The sequence below is a fragment of the Mauremys mutica genome, chromosome 2, assembly GCF_020497125.1.
Source record: "Mauremys mutica isolate MM-2020 ecotype Southern chromosome 2, ASM2049712v1, whole genome shotgun sequence".
In the NCBI taxonomy this organism is placed as follows: domain Eukaryota; kingdom Metazoa; phylum Chordata; order Testudines; family Geoemydidae; genus Mauremys; species Mauremys mutica.
In genome coordinates this window covers 233,642,503-233,664,422 of record NC_059073.1, presented here as the reverse complement: position 1 = coordinate 233,664,422, position 21,920 = coordinate 233,642,503, and the positions used below count along the sequence as shown (strand labels likewise).

Genomic DNA, 21,920 nt, shown 5'->3' with positions numbered 1-21,920 from the left:
AATTCACCCAAGCCCCAGCTGCTCAGGTCTAGGAAGCCTCCCTCTCCCTTCCCTCCTGTGGCGGGTGGATTGGTGGGTGCTGGGGGAGAGGGCATTGCCTTCACATGTGGCTTCCTGCCTCCCCTGTGCAGCCTGCTGCCCCTCACCATAGCTTCACTGGGGGACGGTGGGAGGGGATGGCATGGGGCTGCCCCTTCCCCAGCGTTGGGCAGGAGTGGGGGCTGGGGCTGCGGCAGGAGGGGAATCATAGGGTCAAACACTCACGGAAGCCCCAACAGCTGCTAAGGTGAGTGATGTCCGTCTCCTGGCCAGAAGTCCCCTTCGCGTCTCCTCCAGGTAGGGGCAGGGGAGGGCTGCCAAGCACAGCACGGCCCCCTCCCCTCCCCCTCCCCCTCCCCCTCCTGAGGTGCTACAGCAGCAGCTAGCATTGCTCTTATGCTGTAGCCCAGGCCTGCACAACTCGTAAAGTGGCGAGGGCCACATTCCTCCAAAGAAAACAGCCGAGGGCCGAAACCTCCCGGCCCCGCAGAAACACCCCGCCCCAGGGCTGTCCAGCCCTGCAGAAACAAACCCTCCTTCCCCAGCGCCGCCCCACCAAAACAGCTGTGGGCCAAAAAGGAAGGTTGGGGGTGGGGAGGTGATACCTTATTTTAAATCAACCGGGGGCTCCCAGCTGAAGAGGTGGCTGGGAGCCCTCAGGGTCAAATTAAAGGGCTCGGGGCTCCGGCGGCTGGGGGAACCCGGCAGTGTCAGCTCTAGGTTTTTTGTTGCCCCAAGCAAAAAAAAATGTCTGCCCCCCGTCCCAGCCCTGGGCTCCCCCCTGTACCCCCTGCTGCCCCAATCCTGGGCTCTCCCCCCACTGACCCACACCCCCTTCCGCCCCAGCGCTGGGCTTCCCCCTTTCCTCCCCACCAGTGCCCCAGCCCTGGGCTCCCCCACGCCAGTGCCTCCCCCACACACACACCTCCTGCCTCCCCAGCCCTGGGTCACTGGTAACGCTCCCAGGGCAGGTCATTCAGCAGGAATTTTGTATGTGCACAAAACACAGACAGGATTGGTTCCCATATGGTTACAGAGGTGCAGTAAAGTGGAACAATTTTCAGCTTGTGTGATTGGAAGATATCTGGATGCATATTATAAGACTGTCCTCCATAAATGAGGAAAAGTTGAGGTGCCTTTATTATTCTTTCGTTCCACTCTTTCTTTCTATGGGAAATTTGCCAATGCAATATCACTGTCTTCCTTAAACAAACAAAAAGGCAATGGCTGTTGAAAATAGCAATTCCAGTGCTAATAAGCATTTCTTGCTCAATTTTATCCTGCTTTTTCTACAGCAAGTTACAGTGGATCAGTATATTTGATTTGGGAGAAATGAAGTAACAGCTGCCCAAACTGAGCTTGAGCACTCCTGAATTTTGAGGTGTTCAAATCTGGAAGGCAGGTGCTGCGGGGGGGCCTGTGGGCTCCACGGAGGAGCATGGCAGCAATGTGTCTGGAGCTGCATGGAGCCAGACACGCTGGTCTGAGTGGCACAGTAAGGGGGCTGGGGGTTGGAGAAGGGGTAGGGAGTTCCAGGGGGCAGTCAAGGGACAGGGAGCAGGGGTGGTTGGATGGGGCAGAGGTTCAGGGGGGCAGTCAGGGGACAGTCAGCAGTTGGATAGGCATGGGAGTCCCAGGGGTTATCAGGGGACAGGTAGGGGGTGGGGTCCTGGGGGAAAGCTGGGGGGGGTCTCAGGAGGGGGGAGTTGGGGACAAGGAGAAGGGAGGCTTAGATAGGGGATGGGGTCCCAAGGGGCAGTTGGAGCAGGGGTCTTGGGAGGGAACAATCGGGGGACAAGGAGCAGCAGCATTTAGATAGGGGGTGGGGTCCTGGGGGGCAGGAGTCCCAGGAGAGGGGTATCAGGGAATAAGGACCACCAGCGGTGTTAGATAGGGGGTGGGGGTCCTGGGGGGCAGTTGGGGCAGAGGTCTGGGGAGGGGGCAAACAGCGGCTGCATGCCGGGATTGAAACAGCCCTGGGCTGCCGGCAGCCGCGGGGAGCCGTGAGCCCTTTAAATCCCAGCCACGGCTCAGAATCTCTGTGGGCAGCCCAGAGCCCTCTGACTCCCGCCCGCGGCTGAGATTTAAAGGGCTCTGGGCTCCCCGCCGCTGCGGGCAACCCAGAGCCCTCTGATTCCCGGCTGCGGCTGAGATTTAAAGGGTGCTGGGCTCCCCGCGGCTGCGGGCAACCTAGAGCCTTTTAATTCCCGGCCGCAGCTGGGATTTAAAGGGCTCTGGGCTCCCCACCGCTGCGGGCAGCCCAGAGCCCTCTGATTCCCGGCTGCGGCTGAGATTTAAAGGGTGCTGGGCTCCCCGCAGCTGCGGGCAACCTAGAGCCTTTTAATTCCCGGCCGCAGCTGGGATTTAAAGGGCTCTGGGCTCCCCACCGCTGCGGGCAGCCCAGAGCCCTCTGATTCCCGGCCGCGGCTGAGGTTTAAAGGGCTCTGGGCTCCCCGCGGCTGCGGGCAACCCAGAGCCTTTTAATTCCCGGCCGCGGCTGGGATTTAAAGGGGAGAAACCTAGCTCCAAATATTGGTGGAGCAGAGCCCCTGACTGTGAATATTCCTGGGGCTTTAGCCCCAGGAGCCCATATAAGTTGGCGCCCATGGTTATTTATCTTTATGATAAAGAGGATTGCTCCATTCTCTTCATTTTGATAATTCTTCTCTGAACTCCTTGCACTGTCTCAACAATACAAGTCCCTGCTCTACCAGAGAGAAACAGCCAGGAACAGGAATTGAATCAGTCTCTTGATAATATAATGCTACTAGAACATCAGTTCAGTCAACACTTATTTTGACTGCAATCGGCAACAGAGCAGGTGACTTGCTTTTTAGAGGTGAAGATGATGCACATCTTGACATTTAGTACACATTTAAAAAAGAAACCTAAGCTGTTAAGCTTTTTTATACAGTACAAAATATAACATGATAAAAATGAAGCTTTTGTATGGAAATGCCGATCAATCTTTATTTTACTGTGACTTTTTGGTGAGCTCTTAAGACTTGTGAACTTTTCCATTTCCAGTGTCCTCAAGAAAAGAGATAAAAATCTGACATTAGAGCCATTCCATTAACATTGGTATTTTCAGTAGAATTTTATATCTTAGATGTTGACACTTACAAATTGAGAATAACTGTAAGCCTTTTATTTACTTCTTATGTGTAATTCAACCCAGGACCAAGATGAGGCAGATAAGGAAATAATCTTAAATGCTTACAATAAAGTTATACAGAAGATCCATCAGGAGCAACATCTTATCACTGTAGTACAGAGCAAGTATTTGGCCAGTGTTGAGGTCAGTTTACTCCTTCACCTGCTTGTCTATCACACTGTTCAATATTTTCTGAACTCATTTATTTTTTAGGGTGTTCTTTAACGTTTCTTTTTATACTGAAGATTGTGTGTCTGGTTCTGGTGGTTATTTGCTTTTTGTTTTAGAAATGTGAGAACTGCTGGTCTCCTGTTCTTAACTTAAAATTTAGAAATACTTTTTATAAATAAGTAACTTAAGATTTGAGTCTACAAACTCTTTTTAAAAATTCATGAAGTGTAACTTTAAAGAGACTGTTAGTAGATGACTTTTTCATAGAAAGATGATTTTAAGATTGTACTTGTAAAGAAGCCTGCTCCTATAGACAAGTAGTAATCTGACCTACAAAACCTAAATTAAATAGTAGGCTTCAGCCAGTCTTTTCGAAATGTATTAGGACATGTATGTAAATACGTTCACTAACTGTTTCCTTTTTTAAAACTTAGTTTAAAAAGCAGATTGTGGAATGGTTGAATAAAAGCCCCAACATTGACACTTTGTTATCAATTAAGAAGACTTTGAAAAATGTAAAGGCACGACTCAGATGGAAGTTGGTTGAAAAGAGCAACTTGGAAGAAGTATGGAAATGTTCCTGTTTTTTTTAAACATACTACGGAGAAATTAAATTGCTTATCCCAGCTAAGTGGTAACCAGTGGTTATAGTTGTCTAGATTTGAAGAAGTTTCCTTTAAGTTCTGACTAAACAGGCATTTATTTGAAGACCAATTTTAAGTTAAGCAGTTTTGACTAAAAAAGCCGTGCAGAAGCTTTTCAAATATATTCCATAGTCTGGGCCTGGGTAGCTCTGAAGTCAGCTCTTTTTGGGAAGGGAGAGAGTTTTGTGTAGTGACCTAGTCATATTTCATGTCATACTAATCAAGAATATCTGTCTTACTTTCCAGTGTTCATTGTGTGATCCCTTTCACCTTACTTGGTTTCTCAGACTCCATTTTTTTTCACCTCCCTGTGGGTTATACTTTGGTGTTCATCGATCACTTCACTTTTTATGTGAATATTTTGTTTCTCCGCTATTTAAATGTGAGAAGCCAAAGAAGTTAAACACACTTATATTGTCATATTTATAGTTTTGAACTTCTAACCACCTCACTGACTGTGTGTACACCTAATCACTGATGGTGCATAAGGGTCGTTGTTTGCCACAGCTTTCAGTTCTTTTTCAGCTGAATAAGTCCTAAAAAATGTAAGTATTCCCCCAGCTCCGGCAGGGATTAAGGGCAGATAAGTTTACATCTTTGCTGTACAAACTGGAGTTTTGCGAGGGAGTTTAGAGAGGGAGCATGAGAGCCAGATACACTTAATTAACATTCTCTAAACTTAGGCCAATAACCCATCCCCCAAAATCCCCCTCCCAAACAAAGAAAATAACCCCAACAAAAAAACAGAAAAATCTGCTGGAGTAAAAATAATGCAGGCAGAAGTCCAGCAGCAGAATGGGACCATCCAGTTTATTGCAGTGAATGTAGCTTGTATGAGTACCTGCCTTGTGGGCAAGTGGCATATGTGTGCACTCGGTGCAAGGAGCTCATAGCCCTCATAGACTGACTATGGGCTCTTGAGACCAGAATGGCTGAACTGGAGGAGTAAGGGAGACAGAGGAGACTTTTCAGACCCACCCCATGTCTGACAACCTCTGTGCTGTTGAGGATGAAAGTCTTGGAAAGGAGAACATCAAACTGGAGCAGAGGGAAATGATCTCAATTAGCACCCTCCTTTTAGATGATGTCATGGTATCCTCTTGCACTGAGGATGTCTCTTCAGGGGAGGGAATCCCAGTTGTTAGGAAGAGACGGGTAATAGTAACAGGGGATTTGATAATTGATTCATTGGAAATATAGCTAGCTGGGTTTGTGATTACTGGTAGAACCACACGGTGACTGACCTGCTGGGTTTGAAGGTTGCAGATCTCTCAAGACATCTAGGGATATTTATGTGTCATAGGGTGACCAGATGATAACTTCATAATATTGGGACTGCTGCAGGGGGAGCGCCTTTTCAATTGTTATACTCACTGCGTCTGGGTCTTCGGTGACGTTTCGGCGGCGGGTAATAAATCTTGCCGCCAAAGAAAGAAGTATCCACTGCTGAAATGCTGCCGAAGACCGCCAGCGACTGAAGGACCCGCTTGCTGAAGACACGGATGTGCCGGGTGAGTGTAACAATTGAAAAGGTGCTCCCCCTGCCTCTCACCGCTGCCTAAGCAGAAACCCCCCCACAAATAAATAAAAACAGGCCGCCGCACCCGAAACAAAATATCGGGACAAATGGCGCCCCAACGGTGCTTCAGTCAGGATTCAGGACAAACTGCTCAATATCGGGACCGTCTCGATTTTATCAGGACGTCTGGTCACCCTAATGTGTCGTGCTGGGGAAGAGCTGGTGGTATATGTAGGTACTAGTGACGTAGGAAAAGATAGGAGGGAGGGCCTGGAGGCCAAATTTAGGCTGCTAGGTAAGAGATTGAAGTCCAGGACCAGCATGGTAGCATTCTCTGAAATGCTTCCAGTTCTTCTTTGAGTGCTTGCTCATGTCCATTCCATGTTAGATGTGCTTGTGCTGCATGCACAGTCGCCGGAGGTTTTTTCTCACAGTGGTATCCATTGGGCTGGCTCTAGTGCCCTCTGGTGCTGCATGCTCGTGCGCCGGTATATGGGGCCTGGCTGGTTCCACACCCTCTCAGTTTCTCCTTAACATCCATGATGGTCGCTGTAACAACTACTCTTGCCTCAGCAAGGATTTCTTCTAGTGGTTCCATTATTCTCTCCTTTCTTCGCAAGTTTAGTTACCTTCAGTTTATTTCTTGTAGTAACAGTGTATATAGTTCAACCCTGCATTTATTTAGAGGGGTATCCTCTGCCCCCAGGGCTGGGCAAGCCCTGGACTCTGGGCTTCAAACCCTGTGCCTCCTGTGGTGACTGACCTGCACTCCATCTCTCTGAACTGTCTGGAGGATGCTCACGTGCGAGAGTGTTGCCAGATATGCTGCCAGTTCAAGCCTCATATGAAAAAGGACAGGGAGGCTAGGCTAAAGTCCATTCTGATGGAAGCCGCATTTAGACTGGCATCATAGCCAGGCCAGTGAGATTTGGCACTGAATACCTTGACATCGGTGTGGAGTGCTCCTCTGGGTTTCTCGGCACTGTTCCCCTTCACTGGTGCTGAGGAAAGAAGCACAAAAGCAGTGTTCTGAGAGGGGGCATTCCCTGATGGTGAGTAAGGACAAACACAGGGAGGGCAGCGAAATACGACTGCATTGGGCCACTCCTCTATCCCCACTCTGCAAGCAGCACTCTCAACTCCGCCCTGCTTGCAGGTGCAGTTGAGTGGTGCAGGACAATCCACTGACACCGGCGGGACATTGTGGTGCCAGTGAGATCGCAGTGCTGTCTACCCTAAAGGCGTTTGCAGTGGCCAGGGACCTGATGGCTCTCCTGGTACTGCCGACTCCCGTGGGGCAACTTCCAAGATCACCGGCGAGATCACCAAGCAGAAGGGAGCATGTTCCCCATAGCTGCTATCTGGCATTGGATCCTCTGGTACTGACTAAAGGAAAACTATCTCTGCTGATGTCAGCGAAGACTTTCCCACTCTGTTACCATTCCCCAGACCCTCGTCAGCAGCTGACGGAAGCGAGGGGTACTGCCCCCTATTGTCCCCCCCCCCCCACCAAGCTGACAAGTCCGAGGACTGTGCACCCAACCAAGGAGCTGTTAACCAGTATCTGGCATAGGTCCCATTGGATCCCAGTGTGGGTGCTGTCTGAAGTCCCTGGCCCGGTGGGCAGTAGCTTATGCAGGTCATTGGCCCTTTTGGAATTTGTGGGGTTTCCCCCCAGTACTGGGATTGCCTTCCAGCTGTTTGCATTCGGTGGTGTGAGAGAAAAGGGCCTCTCTCTTCCACCATCCGGCACCTGACCCAGATTCCGGTATGAAGCCTGGTACCAATACTTAGGTCTTCGGGCTGCATGATGTGGTCAGTGCAGAAGAAGAAGAGGAAGGCCTCCTACCAATACAGGCCGCCTCCTTCCCAGACAAAACTGTGTTGGGGCCAAGAGGCTTGGTATCTCAGGATGACTTCAGAGCTCACCAGGAGCTATTGAAAAGGGTAGCTTCTAACCTAGGGGTGGAAGTGGTGCTTAAAGAGTCCTCATGTTGCCTGATTGACATTTTGGCTGCAGCGGCCCTGTCAAACGTGACCCTACCCTCAATGAGGCTGTTATGGATCTGGTCAGGTCCCCTCTCTGCCTCCCACTTCAAAAGAGCAGAGAAAAAGTACTGTGTTCCCACTAAAGGGTATGAATACCTATGTTCCCGTCCCCCTCTTGGGTTCCTTGTGGTTGCAGTGGCCAACGAAAGAGACAGGCAAAGGCTGCAAGTTGCAACCCCCAAGCCAAAGGACTCAAAGAAGTCTACCTGTTTGGTAGAAAGATTTATTCTACTGGTGGGTTACAGCTCTGCATCTCCAACCAGCAGGCCTTACTAGGGAGGTATGACTATAATGTCTGGGACTCCATGTCAGAATTCAAGGACTTGCTGCCTAAGGAGTCCAGACAAGAATTCTCCACTTTGCTGGAGGAAGGGAAGACTGTAGCCAGGGCCTGTGTCCAGGCTGCCCTAGATGCATCTGACATGGCATCAGCGATGGGGATGAGAAGGTGTTCTTGGCTCCAATCCTCGGGACTGCCGCCAGAGGTTCTGCAGTCCATTCAGTACCTTCCATTTGAGGGAACTTCCCTCTTCGAACAGACATATGCAAAACTCCATGGCCTGAAAGATTCCAGGGCAACCCTCAGCCTCACTACTGGGCTCACACAGATATCCAGGAGGCCCCAAGCACAACTTCTGAAGGAGCATCTGAGGGCGTTCTATCAATTTCCATACCGGATCTTGCCCCCTCTTTGTTTTCAGACCGACTCTCCTACTTCAGCCGAGCATGGTCCATCATCAGATCAGACTGTTGGATGCTGTGTACGATGGAGGGAGGTTACACTCTTCAGTTTTCTTCCACCCCTCTCTTCCATCCCCGTTCCTCTTCAGGAACCTTTCTTATGAGCAACTTCTAGTCCAGGAGGTGCAAGCCCTCCTTCGGGTAAAGGTGGTGGTGGAGGTGCCTCAGAACTTGAGAGGGAAAGGTTTTAGTCCACTATTTCCTAATGCCGCAGGCCAAAGGGGGTCTTCTACCCATCCTAGACCTGTGTCGCATCACAATTTGTCTCAAGAAACTGAGGTTCCGCATGGTCTCCCTGGCCTCTACTATTTCCTTCCTGGATCCAGGGGACTGGTATGCCACCCTCAACTTGAAAGAAGCTTATTTCCACATCTCCATTTTCCGGGACCACAGAGGGTTCCTCAGATTCATCATACACCAGACCCACTACCAATTCATTGTCCTCCCCTTTGGTCTGTCGGCAGCCCCTTGGGTTTTCACAAAATGCATAGCAGTGGTGGCAGCCTTCCTCAGAAGGAGTGGTGTTCGAGTTTACCCTTACCTCATAACTGGCTGATCAAGAGCTGGTTCGAGGGCCACGTGAGAGCCAGCATCACTCTGGCCCAGGCTATCTTCAGAGCCCTGGGCCTATTGATAAATGAGCAAAAGTCAACTCTCATCCCCACCCAGATGATAGTTTATTGATGCATTGCTCAGTTCTACCTGGTCCAGAGCCTTCCTCCCAGTGCTCGCTCCCAGACAATGTCAGCTCTGATATCAGAGATCAAGACCCAGCCCGTCACAACAGCCCATTTCTGCCTCAAACTTTTGGGTCACATGGCTGTGTGCACTTAAGTGGTACAGCATGCAAGACTAGGCCTCAGACCCCTTCAGGCTTGGCTGGCCTTGGTGTACTTGCCAAGCCATCAGCACTTGGTCTCAGTGCTTACAGTTACTGCTCTGGTCCTCACCTCCCTCCACTTGGGGAGAGATCCCCAATCGGTGGGCGCGGGCATTCCCTTTTCAATCCCCTGCCATCAGTATCCCTAATCGTGGATGTGTCCTGTCTAGGTTGGGGGGCTCATCTCAAGCACCTCAGGGCCTGTGGTCCCAGGAGGAGCTCTCCTTGCATATAAATGTCAGAGTGGTTTGCCTAGCGTGCCAGGTGTTTTTATGGCAGACCTTGGGCAAAATCGTGAGAGTGCTTGTGGACAACACTGCAGCTATGTTTTACACCAACAAGGAGGGAGTAGTGCACTCATCCACCCTGTGTCAAGAGGCCATTCGCCTGTGGGACTTCTGCACAAAGCACTCCATCCACGTCAAAGCTTCTCACTTTCAGGAAGCCCGGAACACCTTGTCAGATCACCTCAGCAGGTCTTTCTCTTCTCACCATGAGTGGTCCCTTCACCCCGATCTAGGCAGATCCATCTTCCAGAGGTGGGGGTTTCCTGTTTTAGATCTGTTTGCAACCAAGCGGAACAGGAAATGTTAGCAGTTTTGCACGCTGTGTGGTTACAGCCTGGGCTCGCTCACAGATGTATTTCTACTCGTATGGATAAAACTCCTGTTCTACACATTTCCCCTCATTCCTCTGGTACATAAAGTCCTTCTGAAAATCAAGGAAGACAAAACAAAGGTGGTTGTTATAGTCACTGCGTGGCTGCACCAACACTGGTGGCATGCTACTGGATCTGTCAGTATCAACCCTGTTGCCACTCCCTCCTGCCTTGATCTCGCAAGATCACGGCTGTTTGCTACAACTGAATCTCAAGGCCTTCCACCTGACCACATGGAAGATCCATGGTTGAATCTGGCAGAGCTGGACTGTTCAGAACAAGTTGACCTGGTCTTGCTAGGTAGTAAGAAACTGTCTGGTAGAGCGACTTACCTCACCAAGCGGAAGCATTTCTCAGTGTGGTCATCCCAATGAGGCCTCTCACCAACTCGGTTACCTCTCCAGTCCATGCTGGAATATCTGCTCCATCTGAAACAACAAGGCCTAGCCATTTCATCGATCAGGGTGCATCTAGGGGCAATCTCAGCCTTCTATCCTCTGCTGGACGGTAGATTGGTGTTCTCACACAAAATGTCCATTCACTTCCTCAAGGGATTAGAGAGACTTTACCCTCAAATTTGCAAACCCATTCCCCCGTGGGACCTAAACCTGGTCATGTCAAGACTCCCTTGGAGCCACTGGCATCGTGCCTTCTGTCATATCATTCCTGGAAGGTCACCTTCCTGGTAGCAATTATCTTGACCAGGAAGGTTTTCAGAAATCAGGGCCCTTATGTCAGAATCCTCATATATACTTCGCTGTCTGCTTTGGACTTAAGTATCTTGAGTAATTTTGTATTGTCTGCAAATTTTGCCACCTCACTGTTTCCAGATCATTTATGAATATGTTGAACAGCACCAGTACAGATCCCTGGGTGACACCACTATTTACCTTTCTCCATTCTGAAAACTGACCATTTATTCCTACCCTTTGTCTTCTATCTTCCAATTTTTAAAGGATGTGTTTTGCCTCTAACCACTTATTTTACTTTTAGTGCAAAGAGTCTAGAGATGGGGAATTAAAAGGAAAAGAATTTCTCTCACTCATGCCCAACTGTGTTAAGGGATCTCACAAAACTGGCTGACTTGGCAACAAAATGGCAGATGAAATTTAGTGTTGATAAATGCAAAGGAATGCACATTGGAAAACATAATCCCAATTATACATGCAAAATGATGGGGTCTAAATTAGCTGTTACCACTCAAGAAAGAGATCTTAAAATCATTTTGTGTCGTTCTCTGAAAACATCCGCTCAATGTGCAGCGGCAGTTAAAAAAAAAAAAAAAAGCTAATAGAATGTTAAGAACCATTAGGAAATAGGTAGATAAGACAGAAAATAACACTATGCCACTATATAAATCCATGGTATGCCCACACATTGAATACTACATGTAGTTCTGGTTGCCCCATCTCAAAAAAAGGTATATTAGAATTGGAAAAGGGACAGAGAATAGCAACAGAAAAGATGTGCTATGGAACAGCTTCCTTATGAGGAGAGATTAAAAAGACTATTCATGTTGGAAAAGAGACAATTAAGGGGGCATGTGATAGAGGTCAGATGAAGGTTACAGTAATGCCATCGTGCATATGTTCAGTTTATGCATATGCACATTTTATTGTTTTTTTTAAAAACCACACACACTTCAGTGATTGTGAGCACTGTAGAGTGGATGAGCTTTGAAGAGAGATTTAAAATGAGAGAGGCTAATGGACCAGAGAAGGAAGATGATTCCATACATAGGGAATGACATAAACCCCACCCCCCAGCAATGCTTATGCTGATGGGAAAAACAGGTGAATGGGCTACTGTGAAGACTAGGGTCATTGGCGGAGAAAGGTGGAGCAATTACACTTCAAGAGACAGAAGGTTTGGCAATTGGAAGGGAAGTGTTATATAGGGCCTTGAAAAGGAGGACAAAAGTTATTTAGAACTCCAGTCCTGCAGATACCTGGGGCAGTTCAGACTTGTCCACAAAACTCTAAGGTTTTGTCTACATTCCTTCCACTGTCTCACCAGATTCTCTGCCTTTCGACTGGGCAGACAGAGCAGCAATTCAGCATTCCCATCTCATCTATCACAGCCCAGGATTTAAAGATGATTTTGAGATCACTGTCTTCTCTTCTTTATTGAGTCAAAATTTCAGGGCCTTATTTCTCCAAGTAGCATCACCTGCCATGCACCTTTCTTCTGTTAATTCTCCCTTCTTCCAGCATGGCAGAGCTGGCCAAAGGAATCGAGCTGAAGGGCAACCTGCTCCTGTGTCTGCAAGAAAATATTCTGTGGAGCCACAGAAGAGAAGTTCTGAGGTGATTGCTTCCAGGCCAGAGCCCTCCCTGAGTCAGGGGGAAAAGGCTCTTTATGGACCTTCTGTATCTCACAACACCAGCCAAAACTTCCCCAGAAACACCTCCATTGCTTTGTCCTACTCAGCTCTTGGGAGTCTGGGAGCAAGCACCTCAGTGTAAGGCACTAAGTTTAAGGGTAAGGCACAAAGTCGCCCCAGTCCAGTCTCCCTCAAAAGGAGAAAAAAATCTCGTTGTGCATCTCAGGTTTTTAATGGGTTGAGTCCATTAGTCAAGGGATCCATCGTCCTTTCAGACAGTTGCTCTTCCCAAGAGGAGGATTTGGGATCTCTTGGGGCAGTCCCCGCCACTTCCTCCCCAGTTCTGTATTACATGATGAGGCACAACAGGGCTCAAAACAAATTGTCTTTGCCCAGGCTAAGACTTCAAAGAGAACACTGGACTAGGAGAGACTGATCCTCTGGGGATTCTGCAAAATACATTAGAAATCCAAAAAAGGCTTAAAATAACCCAGGAAAAAAAGCACAGCAGGTCTCCAGCTCCTTGGGGGATACTGAAGTAGGGGAACTATTAGTTTTGAATCATGACAACACTGAGGAACAGATGTGCTTGAAAATTGGCTTGAAGGTTGGGCACCACTGACATCTAGCCAGAGAGAGAGGGCATGAAAAGGGGAATATTTCTTCAATTCAAAACTAACAATTTGCTATCTCCTTATTTTTCCTTCAAGAAAATCACAAGGAAGGGCTGGGAAATGGCCAACAAAGGGAAGAGGCTGAGTCTGATAGCTTTCCAGGTTCTAGAATTCCAAGATTCTCTTCATCCTTCCTCAGCTGTGGTGTCCCTGTAAAGGGCATGTTAATTTCTGCCAAGGGGAGACGTCTTCAATACCTTCAGGCAGGAAGATGGAAGCTGCCCTTAGAAGAGAATTAGAAATGTTAGCATAGCTCTTTCCATCTCACTGGTCATCACGTGCTTTGTGCAGTCTCAGTATCCTGATGGGATTCCTTTAAAGAGCTTTGACCTCCTTCCCCCCCCAGAACCATATCAATACTAGATAAAATATCCCTGATGATGTGTTCATGGAGGATGGAGCCATCAGTTCTGTGAGGCTGGCAGCAAGAGTTATGAGAACAAACTAAGTGGTCAGGTGCCAACTCCTACCAGTCCAAAAAGAGAGTATGTCTGCATCTGAGCGCCCACCCCCATCTAGCATGCAGGCTGTCAGGCAGGATCATCCGACTTCTTAGACTCCTGGTTCAAGCAGTAGCACAGAAAACTACAACCAAACTTGAGTGCTCTTGTGACCGTGTGTGCCAGGTTGCAATATCACTCTCAGATATGGTCTGGCTGCCCCTCCATTATGCCAGCAGGGAAGGGGCTCCTCTGTTACACCACCCAGTTCTGGCCAGAGGGGCCTCCTCTTGTTGTGTGCCTCTGCCTAGTTCTGATTCTCAAAAGGTGAGGGCTTGGCTCCCTGTTTAAAAAGTGTGGAGGGGATTGCCCCCCTCTGGTCTCCAGCACACAGGGGTTCAAGTTGTCCCATGCTGGACGGTATAAGAGAAGTATCTGTGTTACATTCTGGAGCTTCAGGCTCCTGCACATCCTTTCTTTTCCCCTGTTTCCAGCCTCAATAGATAGTGACAAGCACCCGCAAGGAAATTTCACACCTTCTAGAATTATTTGCGACAGAGGCTGTTCCTCAGAGCAAAAAAGTCAAGGACTCTAATCTCTTTTCTTCACAGAAAGAAAAAGAAGTGACGGAATCCAGGCAGAGTTAGACTTTAAGAGGCTGAGTGGGTTGGAGAAGACTGAATAGAGGATGCAGACTTTCACTTCCCTTTTGCTGCACTCTCCCTAGGAGAGCTGATAATGGACCTGGCAGGAGCTTATATGAATAGTCGTGGAAGGACCTGATACCCACAGTTCCTTCAGGATGCTTATGAGAATAGCCAATGTCAGTACAAAGTGTTACCATGCAGTCTATCCTCCACATACACAATGTTCACAAAGCTACTGATATAGTGTCCTGTTCGAAGAGTCTAGGGACTCAGATGCATCTTTTCTTAAACTAAATACTCACCTTATACAATCTTGGAAGAAGCAACCTAAACAGACCTGCATGCTGTAGGCACATTTGTCTGTGTCAAACTTGAAGAGCTCTCTGATTCCCTTTCAGAGAACCATCTGCCAAGCTTGATGCAGAGCCAGCATGCTCACAGCACAGGAAAGGGTTGACAAGATTCAGGCACTGATCTCCTGGGCGTCGAGGAATACCATGTTTTATTCATCAATACCAGCTCCTAGGATTTCCAATCTCTTTGAGGTAGGGGTTATTCCATGGGTAAAGCTGCGCTAGGAAGGATAAAGGATAGATCTTAAGGGCCTGTAACAGTTTCCAACAGGAGATGGAAAGGAATGTGAGGATACCATGTAGTGATCAGGTCCCTAAGTTGGTGGAAACAGCAAATCCATGTGATGGTAGCATTCTTCCTGCACAATCCAGAATCTAAAATTGTGACCATGGATATTAATGTTGCGGGGTACTTGACACACCCCAGGGCACAGGGAAAGTCATCAAGGTCAGAAAGGCTCCCGAGAAACTAGTTCCTAGAGATCAGTGAGGTGCTGATTCTTTGAGACTTCCAGGACTGTCTGAAGGAGGACCATATGCTAGCTCAGTTAGACAACTCAATGACTATGACATACCTAAAATGGCAAGGGAGCACAAGGAGGTCAAGTCTAAACACTGAAGAAACACACAGACTTCTCTGAGCAGAATGTCTTCATTAGAGAGATTCATATAAAAGTGATGCTGAACACACTAGCAGACAACCTCTGCAGTCAACAGATGAACCACTCAAATGGTCACTGAACCAAGAAGTTTTCCAGCTGATACTCGAGTAGTTGGGGTACCTTCCCACTGTTTACCTATTTATATCCAATCGAAGCACAAGAGTGAGCGTCATCAGTGGGGAAGGAGGTACAAGAGCACCAGGGACAGATGCTTTGCCTAATCTCATTTCTCTTTCCTTCTAATTTTTCCTTACAGTGTGCTACATTCCACATGTCTTGGAGGGGAGGGTAAGATCCAGAATGGACAGTTGTTAAATGTATTACCTTTCTCTTACTGCCCTCTCCCCTCAAATTTGTCCCACTCAAGATAAGGCCTTCAAGTATCCTTTGTGATGGCCTGTTCCACGTATGTCAGTAATATAATGGAACAAGTGTTTACCATTAAGCTTATACTTAATCTGTTCATAAGAATTTAGTGTTTCCACTCAACGCTGGGAAATAGTCATCTGGGGAGAGTATGCAGTTTTGCTCATCCCAGGATATGAGAGAGACAAGGTGGGTGAGGTAATAACTTGTATTGAACCAGTGTCTGTTGGTGAGACTGATAGATTTTTGAGGTACAAAAAACTCTTCCTCAGGTCTCAGAGGAAGTGCTCTTTGTAGCTCAAAAACTTCTCTCTCTCACCACAGATATTGGTCCAGTAAAAGATATTATCTCACCCACATCATCTGGAGAGATGGCAGAAGCGGTTTAGCCAAGTACTCGCACCTCAAGGATAAGTCTTACTCTCTAGGCTCGGTTATTTGCAGGAAGAGAAGTGCGGCTCATATATTTTTGAATATGAGATCAATACAAGAAAGGAAATAATCTGCTAACAAATTTTCCATTTGCCTTACTGTAGAAGCTAATGGAAAAATTTAAAGGGTGATGTAGTTTAATTGGGCTAGGAAGATACTTTTAGCTGTTCTGTTTTGGGTGGACTGGATGGTGATGTGTACGGAGTGGAGATCAGAGAGGAAGAGGTAGAGGTAACAGTTGAGATGAGAGATGGTTAGGGTATAGATGAGTGTTTTCACTGTCAGGATATCAAGGACAGGTCAGATCTTCTAAATGTGTAGAAGTACTAGCAAGTTTTTGGAGAATGAGAGAGGAAACCAAACAGATTTAAAATTAGTTGGTCAGAAAATGCAGTTTAGTCAAAACCAAAAGGTTTCTTGAGAGTGTGTAGATTTCACTGAAATTTTTTTGATGGAATTTTTCTCTTTTTTTTTTTTTCCTACAGTGTCAAAACATCCTGTTTCTGCACTTTCTGAACTAAACATTTTGATTAGGGCTGTCGATTAATCGCAGTTAACTTAAAAAATTAACTGTGATTAAAAAAATAAATCGTGATTAATCACACTGTTAAACAATAGAATACCAATTGAAATGTATTAAATATTTTTGGATGTTTTTCTACATTTTCAAATATATTGATTTTTGTTACAACACAGAATACAGATGTACAGTGCTCACTTAATATAAATATTTGTACTGTAAAAATGATAAATAGTATTTTTCAATTTACGCTATACAAGTACTGTAGTGCAATCTCTTTATCATGAAAGTGTAACTTACAATTGTAGATTTTTTTGTTACATAACTGCACTCAAAAACAAAACAATGTAAAACTTCAGAGCTTATAAGTCCACTCAGTCCTACTTCTTGTTCAGCCAATTGCTAAGACAAACAAGTTTGTTTACATTTACGGTAGATACTGATGACTTCTTCTTATTTACGTCACCTGAAAGTGAGAACAGGTGTTTGCATGGCACTTCTGTAGCCGGTGTTGCAAGGTATTTACTTGCCAGATATGCTAAACATTCATATGTCCCTTCATGCTTCGGCCACCATTCAGAGGACATGCTTCCATGCTGATGATGCTCTTTTAAAAAAAAAAAAAAAAAAAAAAAGTGCGTTAATTAATTTTTTGACTGAAATCCTTGGGAGAGAATTGTATGTCTCCTGTTCTGTTTTACCCAGTTTTGGCCATATATATCATGTTCTAGCAGTCTCGGATGATGACCCAGCACATGTTTGTTTTAAGAACACTTTCACAGCAGATTTGATAAAATAAAAAGAAGGTACTAATGTGAGGTTTCTAAGGATAGATACAGCACTCGACCCAAGATTTCAGAATCTGAAGTGCCTTCCAAAATCTGAGAGTGATGAGGTGTGGAGAATGCTTTCAGATGTCTTAAAAGAGCAACACTCTGATGTGGAAACTACAGAACCCGAACCACCAAAAAAGAAAATCAGCCTTCTGCTGGTGGCATCTGGCTCAGGTGATGAAAATGAACATGCGTTGGTCCGCTCTGCTTTGAATTGTTATCGAGCAGAACCCGTCATCAGCATGGATGCATGTCTTCTGGAATGGTAGTTGAAGCATGAAGGGACATATGAATCGTTAGCACATCTGGCACATAAATATCTTGCGATGCTGGCTACAACAGTGCCATGCGAATGCCTGTTCTCACTTTCAGGTGACATTGTAAACAAGACGTGGGCAGCATTATCTCCTGCAAATTGTAACCAAACTTGTTTGTCTGAGTGATTGTCTGAAGTAGGACTGAGTGGACTTGTAGGTTAAGTTTTATTTTTGAATGCAGTTATTTTTTGTACATAATTCTACATTTGTAAGTTCAACTTTCATGATAGAGATTGCCGTACAGTACTTGTATGAGGTGAATTGAAAAATACGATTTCTTTTGTTTTTTACAATACAAATATTTGTAATAAAAAATAAATGTAAAGTGAGCACTGTATACTTTGTATTTTGTGTTGTAATTGAAATTAATTAAAAATGTAGAAAACACCCAAAATATTTAAATAAGTGGTATTCTATGACTGTTTAAAAGTGTGATTAATCGCAATTAATTTTTTTAATCGCTTGGCAGCCCAATTTTGATTTGTCAGTTTGAAATGACTTTTTGTTTCTATTTTTTGTTTTATATTCTGCATTATAATATAACATTTTAAAATGTCAAAATGAATATGTAACGAATTTTCTTTCACAAAGTATTTTGAAATGTTCAGGTTTTGTTCCGAATTGGAATGCAAACAGATTTTGAAATCCCAAACTCCTCTGTGAAATGGAATTTGCATTCCTTTCCCCAGCTCTATTTAAAACATTTCCTATTCCAGTACATTTCACAGGGCCTAATCTCCAGTTGCCAGGTAGGCAAGTGTTTGCATTCCTACTGAGCAAGTACCACCTAGCTTGATAAGTGCACGCTTAGCTATGTAAATACACAAATGTTGATTTGCGTATTTGTAGCCGTATGTGTGGTTTTCCATATACAGAAAAGTTTCAATGTGTTTGTGTCCCTCACATGTCTTTCTAGGCCAGTGTGCCTGGTCTGGGTCTGAAAATCGGACCCAAAAGTTCCAATAATGTATCTGATAGAGAATGGTTTAAAAAAAATTATAGGAATCATATGAAAAAAAAATTCCTCCTCAGCGAGAAAGACGGATCTCTAATGTGTACTACTGAAGTGAACACACCCTCCAATCTGATTTTTCATCTCTCTTCCTGTCCAGGTTCTGTAAAATTTATTTCTAAAATGAAGCCAATGGCCAGGAACCTTCAGATAAGATCTAAATCTGGTGTAGCATCTTGTCCAGTCATTCAAACCCCAAATTTTATTGTGACAACAATTTAGGCCACCCCCCTGGGTGAACTGCTGAATGCCCTTTCTAACCATTAGATTTTATTGGTGTCCAGAGGATTTCCAAAAAAGAGAATGAAGAAAATTACAGCAAATAGGTAGTTTAGAAAAGCAAAAAAAGGTCTGATGATATTAGTATCTTTCCTTCATCCTAGAATACTTTTGAGAATAAACTGCGTTCTCAAATTATAATGTAATATGGAAGCTGCTTTTTAGCTCTTACGTACTAGGTTACATTATATAGTATGATTTCTTGAGAGGCATCCACGATGGTAATTTTATTGTTTCTGCATGCAGTCTGATGATTACAGTGAGTATGAAATAACAAAAGTAAAAGAAGAAATCACTGGACTGAGAAACAATCTTATTCAGGAAATATACAATGAACAAGAAGAATATGTAAGTATCAATTTATGTAAGCAACTTAAACTGTGTAGTTGTATGAACCACATTTACATTTCACTTGCTTTATTATATACATTCATTCTCAGTAAAATCTAAAGGATGAATGTTACAGTACTGAAAGGAAGGACTAAAGGCACGCTCATATTCAAGTATCAGAGGGGTAGCTGTGTTCGTCTGGATCTGTAAAAAGTGACAGAGTCCTGTGGCACCTTATAGATTAACAGAAGTATTGGAGCATAACCTTTCGTGGGTGAATACCCACTTCGTCAGACGCTCATATTCAGTAAAGCCTCTGAAATGAAATAGTACTCTCCAAGGTGGAGGGAGATAATCATCAGTTTTCCTCTTTTCCACTTGATACACCTTTTTTCAAAATGCATGGTAGAGGAAAATCTGGAAGTGTGAGCCCTAGTCCCCTCACCAGAGCAGTAGGAAGATGATTAGCACAGTGGCTGAAGAAAGCCTTTATCTGTGTGATATGGGGGATAGGATCAGGGCAGTGAAGAGGGAGGTCCTTCCTCCAAGTTAAAGGCAAGACTGACACCAGTGATCTCCCACTTCCTAAATACTCTGCATGGAGGGAGGATTCCAGAATCCATAGCCACTTCTCTTTAGAAGTAGGAATGGGGAGAGCAGGAACAGGACCTCTGGTAGTGCAGTGCTGGGCATGAGTAACAGTAATGCCTAAATGTTACAGGTTTGTGGGGTGGCTGGAGGTGGCAAGAGCTGTGGCCTGTTTTACCAACTCTAAGGTTTGGCCGCCTTGCTTCTGATTTCCCCTGATTGCTCCTGCTGAGGTTGGGCTGCCTCTGGTGGTGGTACTGGGGTTCCCCTCTCTTTGTCCTTTGACCCACTTTCAGGTTGGGGAAGGAGAGGAGAGTAAGTAGGAACTTCTCTTCAGCAGCTGGTCTCTCTCCAGCTGCCTTCCTCTGGCTACTTTGACGAGGAAGGGGGTGGATCATATTTTTCTAAGGGATGGGGGTATCCAGTAGTCCCTAAAATTACCACACAAACCCTGTTTTTAAAAATACATCCAAATGGGCTGTTATAGTACTGTTGCTGTGAAAAAGTGAAAGCCAGTTGCATTCTGAGTGACGTAACTGGAAGAGGGTAGGTTCTGCTCGTCATATTTTCAGAAATCGACGTTTTGTGGACATACAGCCCACACTTCAGTTAATGTATTTTCTGGTATATACTTGTACGTATTGCATGCGGAGGCGGTCGCATTGATGAATGTATCCCTAATTCAGGAGACGCTTACTTACCTGGTGCAGAAATGGTTCCCTGAGCTGCCACTCCTTCACCCAGAAGCAGGAATTCTGAAGTATATGGTAAGAAGCCCCTGCTGTGTTTCTAAGGGCAGGGAACTGAGAGTATGTATTTGAGAGTAGGGGAAGTAGCTTCATTAAATATGCCATAAAGCAAGAGATACCAGAGATTCTAGTAAGTGATGAAGTCTTTAAGGGCAGTAGTCCGATTACAAGTTTAACAACTGAAAATATAGTCATGGGTCAAATGAAAACTTTAAACAAGTGAGAGATTTCATTATTCACATCCCAGAGAGACTTCTCTCTCACACACACTTGCAGTGTCACTCATTCATGCCAGTAACTAGAAAATAAATTCCAATATGGTATCCAGACTTCAGTAGAATTACACATTCAGCTTTACTGGTCATGTTACGGTTTAATTCACCAACAGTAACACCTAAATGCTGGCCCAGCATGAAATGCTAAGACTGGCTGTGTCTGGGGCAGGGTGAAGAGAGGAGAAAACAAAAACCATGTATTATACGTGTCAGGAGCTCAGGTTTTTAACGTCTATGAAGTATATGGGCAGTCAGTGGCTCGTATATGACATTGACATATTAAATCCAAATTATGTGTATTGAAGGAATGAAGGTCAAGTTAATGTGTTTAACACTGGGAGGGGGGGCAGAGAATTACCAAATGGAAACTTTCTCTTTATTTTAAAAAAGATACTTAATTTAAGCCTAAATTTGACCTTCCTTACATTATGGTAAAAGTCCTGCATTATCAGTAGTGGTTGATAAATATTAAGCATTCAGCAATATGCAGTGTCTGGATTATTAAACTAGTTAGTGGCATTTCAGTTGTGTTTGCATGTGTGCGTTCCAGAACTCTGGTGGACTTCTGGCAGTCAGCTTAGAACGGGATCTTCTTGATGCTGAACCTCTTAAGGAATTGAGCACGAAGCACCCATTAGTGTGTTCAGAAGTTCAAGAACAGAAGGTTCTTTTGAAGGTAATTTTCTGTCACTGACTTTCAATTCTTAGCTGTATGTGGCGCTCTCTTGGTAACTTACTGAGTATATTGATCTGCTTGAACTCAATGACTGCTTCTTTACTACTTTCAATAGGACCCTTGTAAATGCTAATAATTCGGCTAGGCTCTTGGATCACTACCAAAGCAATGTTATTTTTTTGCTGTTTGTCTCCATCTCTCTTCTCCTCTTTCACTTCTCTGGGGGCAGCTGCAAGCGTGTCCCTTCCTTTTGCTGACTGCCATTCCTGTGCGTCAGTGGGCCCTACTTACTGGCTATCACTCCCTGTTCCTGGTGCATTCAGTCTCCATCCTACTCACACTGACATCTTCCCTAATGATTCCCGGGTGTCTCCTCTGCTTTCCACTGCCACACTTCCCCTCCTACCCACCAGCGTTCAGGAGATCAAGAAGTATGAAGTTAATGGTGGAACAATGTAAACGCTGCGGTTTGCCGTTCCCGGCCAATGGAAGTTGAGGGAAGCGGCGCGGGCTGCAAGGACGTGCTGGCTGCTGCTTCCCACAGCTCCCATTGTCCTGGAATGGCGAACCGTGGCCACTGGGAGCTGCG

At 45.5% G+C, this 21,920-nt stretch overlaps 1 protein-coding gene across 6 annotated transcripts in view; it reads left to right on the top strand.

Annotated features, from left to right (window-relative positions):
* The window catches only part of STK31 (serine/threonine kinase 31), a 112,765-nt gene that overhangs the window by 63,915 nt on the left and 26,930 nt on the right, over positions 1–21,920 (top strand). For 5 of the 6 annotated variants that reach the window (XM_045008126.1, XM_045008130.1, XM_045008125.1 and 2 more), the window contains exons 14-18: positions 3,218–3,337; positions 3,799–3,930; positions 18,960–19,061; positions 20,318–20,398; positions 21,206–21,331. In XM_045008126.1, coding sequence (XP_044864061.1) covers positions 3,218–3,337; positions 3,799–3,930; positions 18,960–19,061; positions 20,318–20,398; positions 21,206–21,331 — 561 coding nt within the window. The remainder of the gene's footprint in view (positions 1–3,217; positions 3,338–3,798; positions 3,931–18,959; positions 19,062–20,317; positions 20,399–21,205; positions 21,332–21,920) is intronic. The other variant, XM_045008131.1, reaches the window with a different exon arrangement.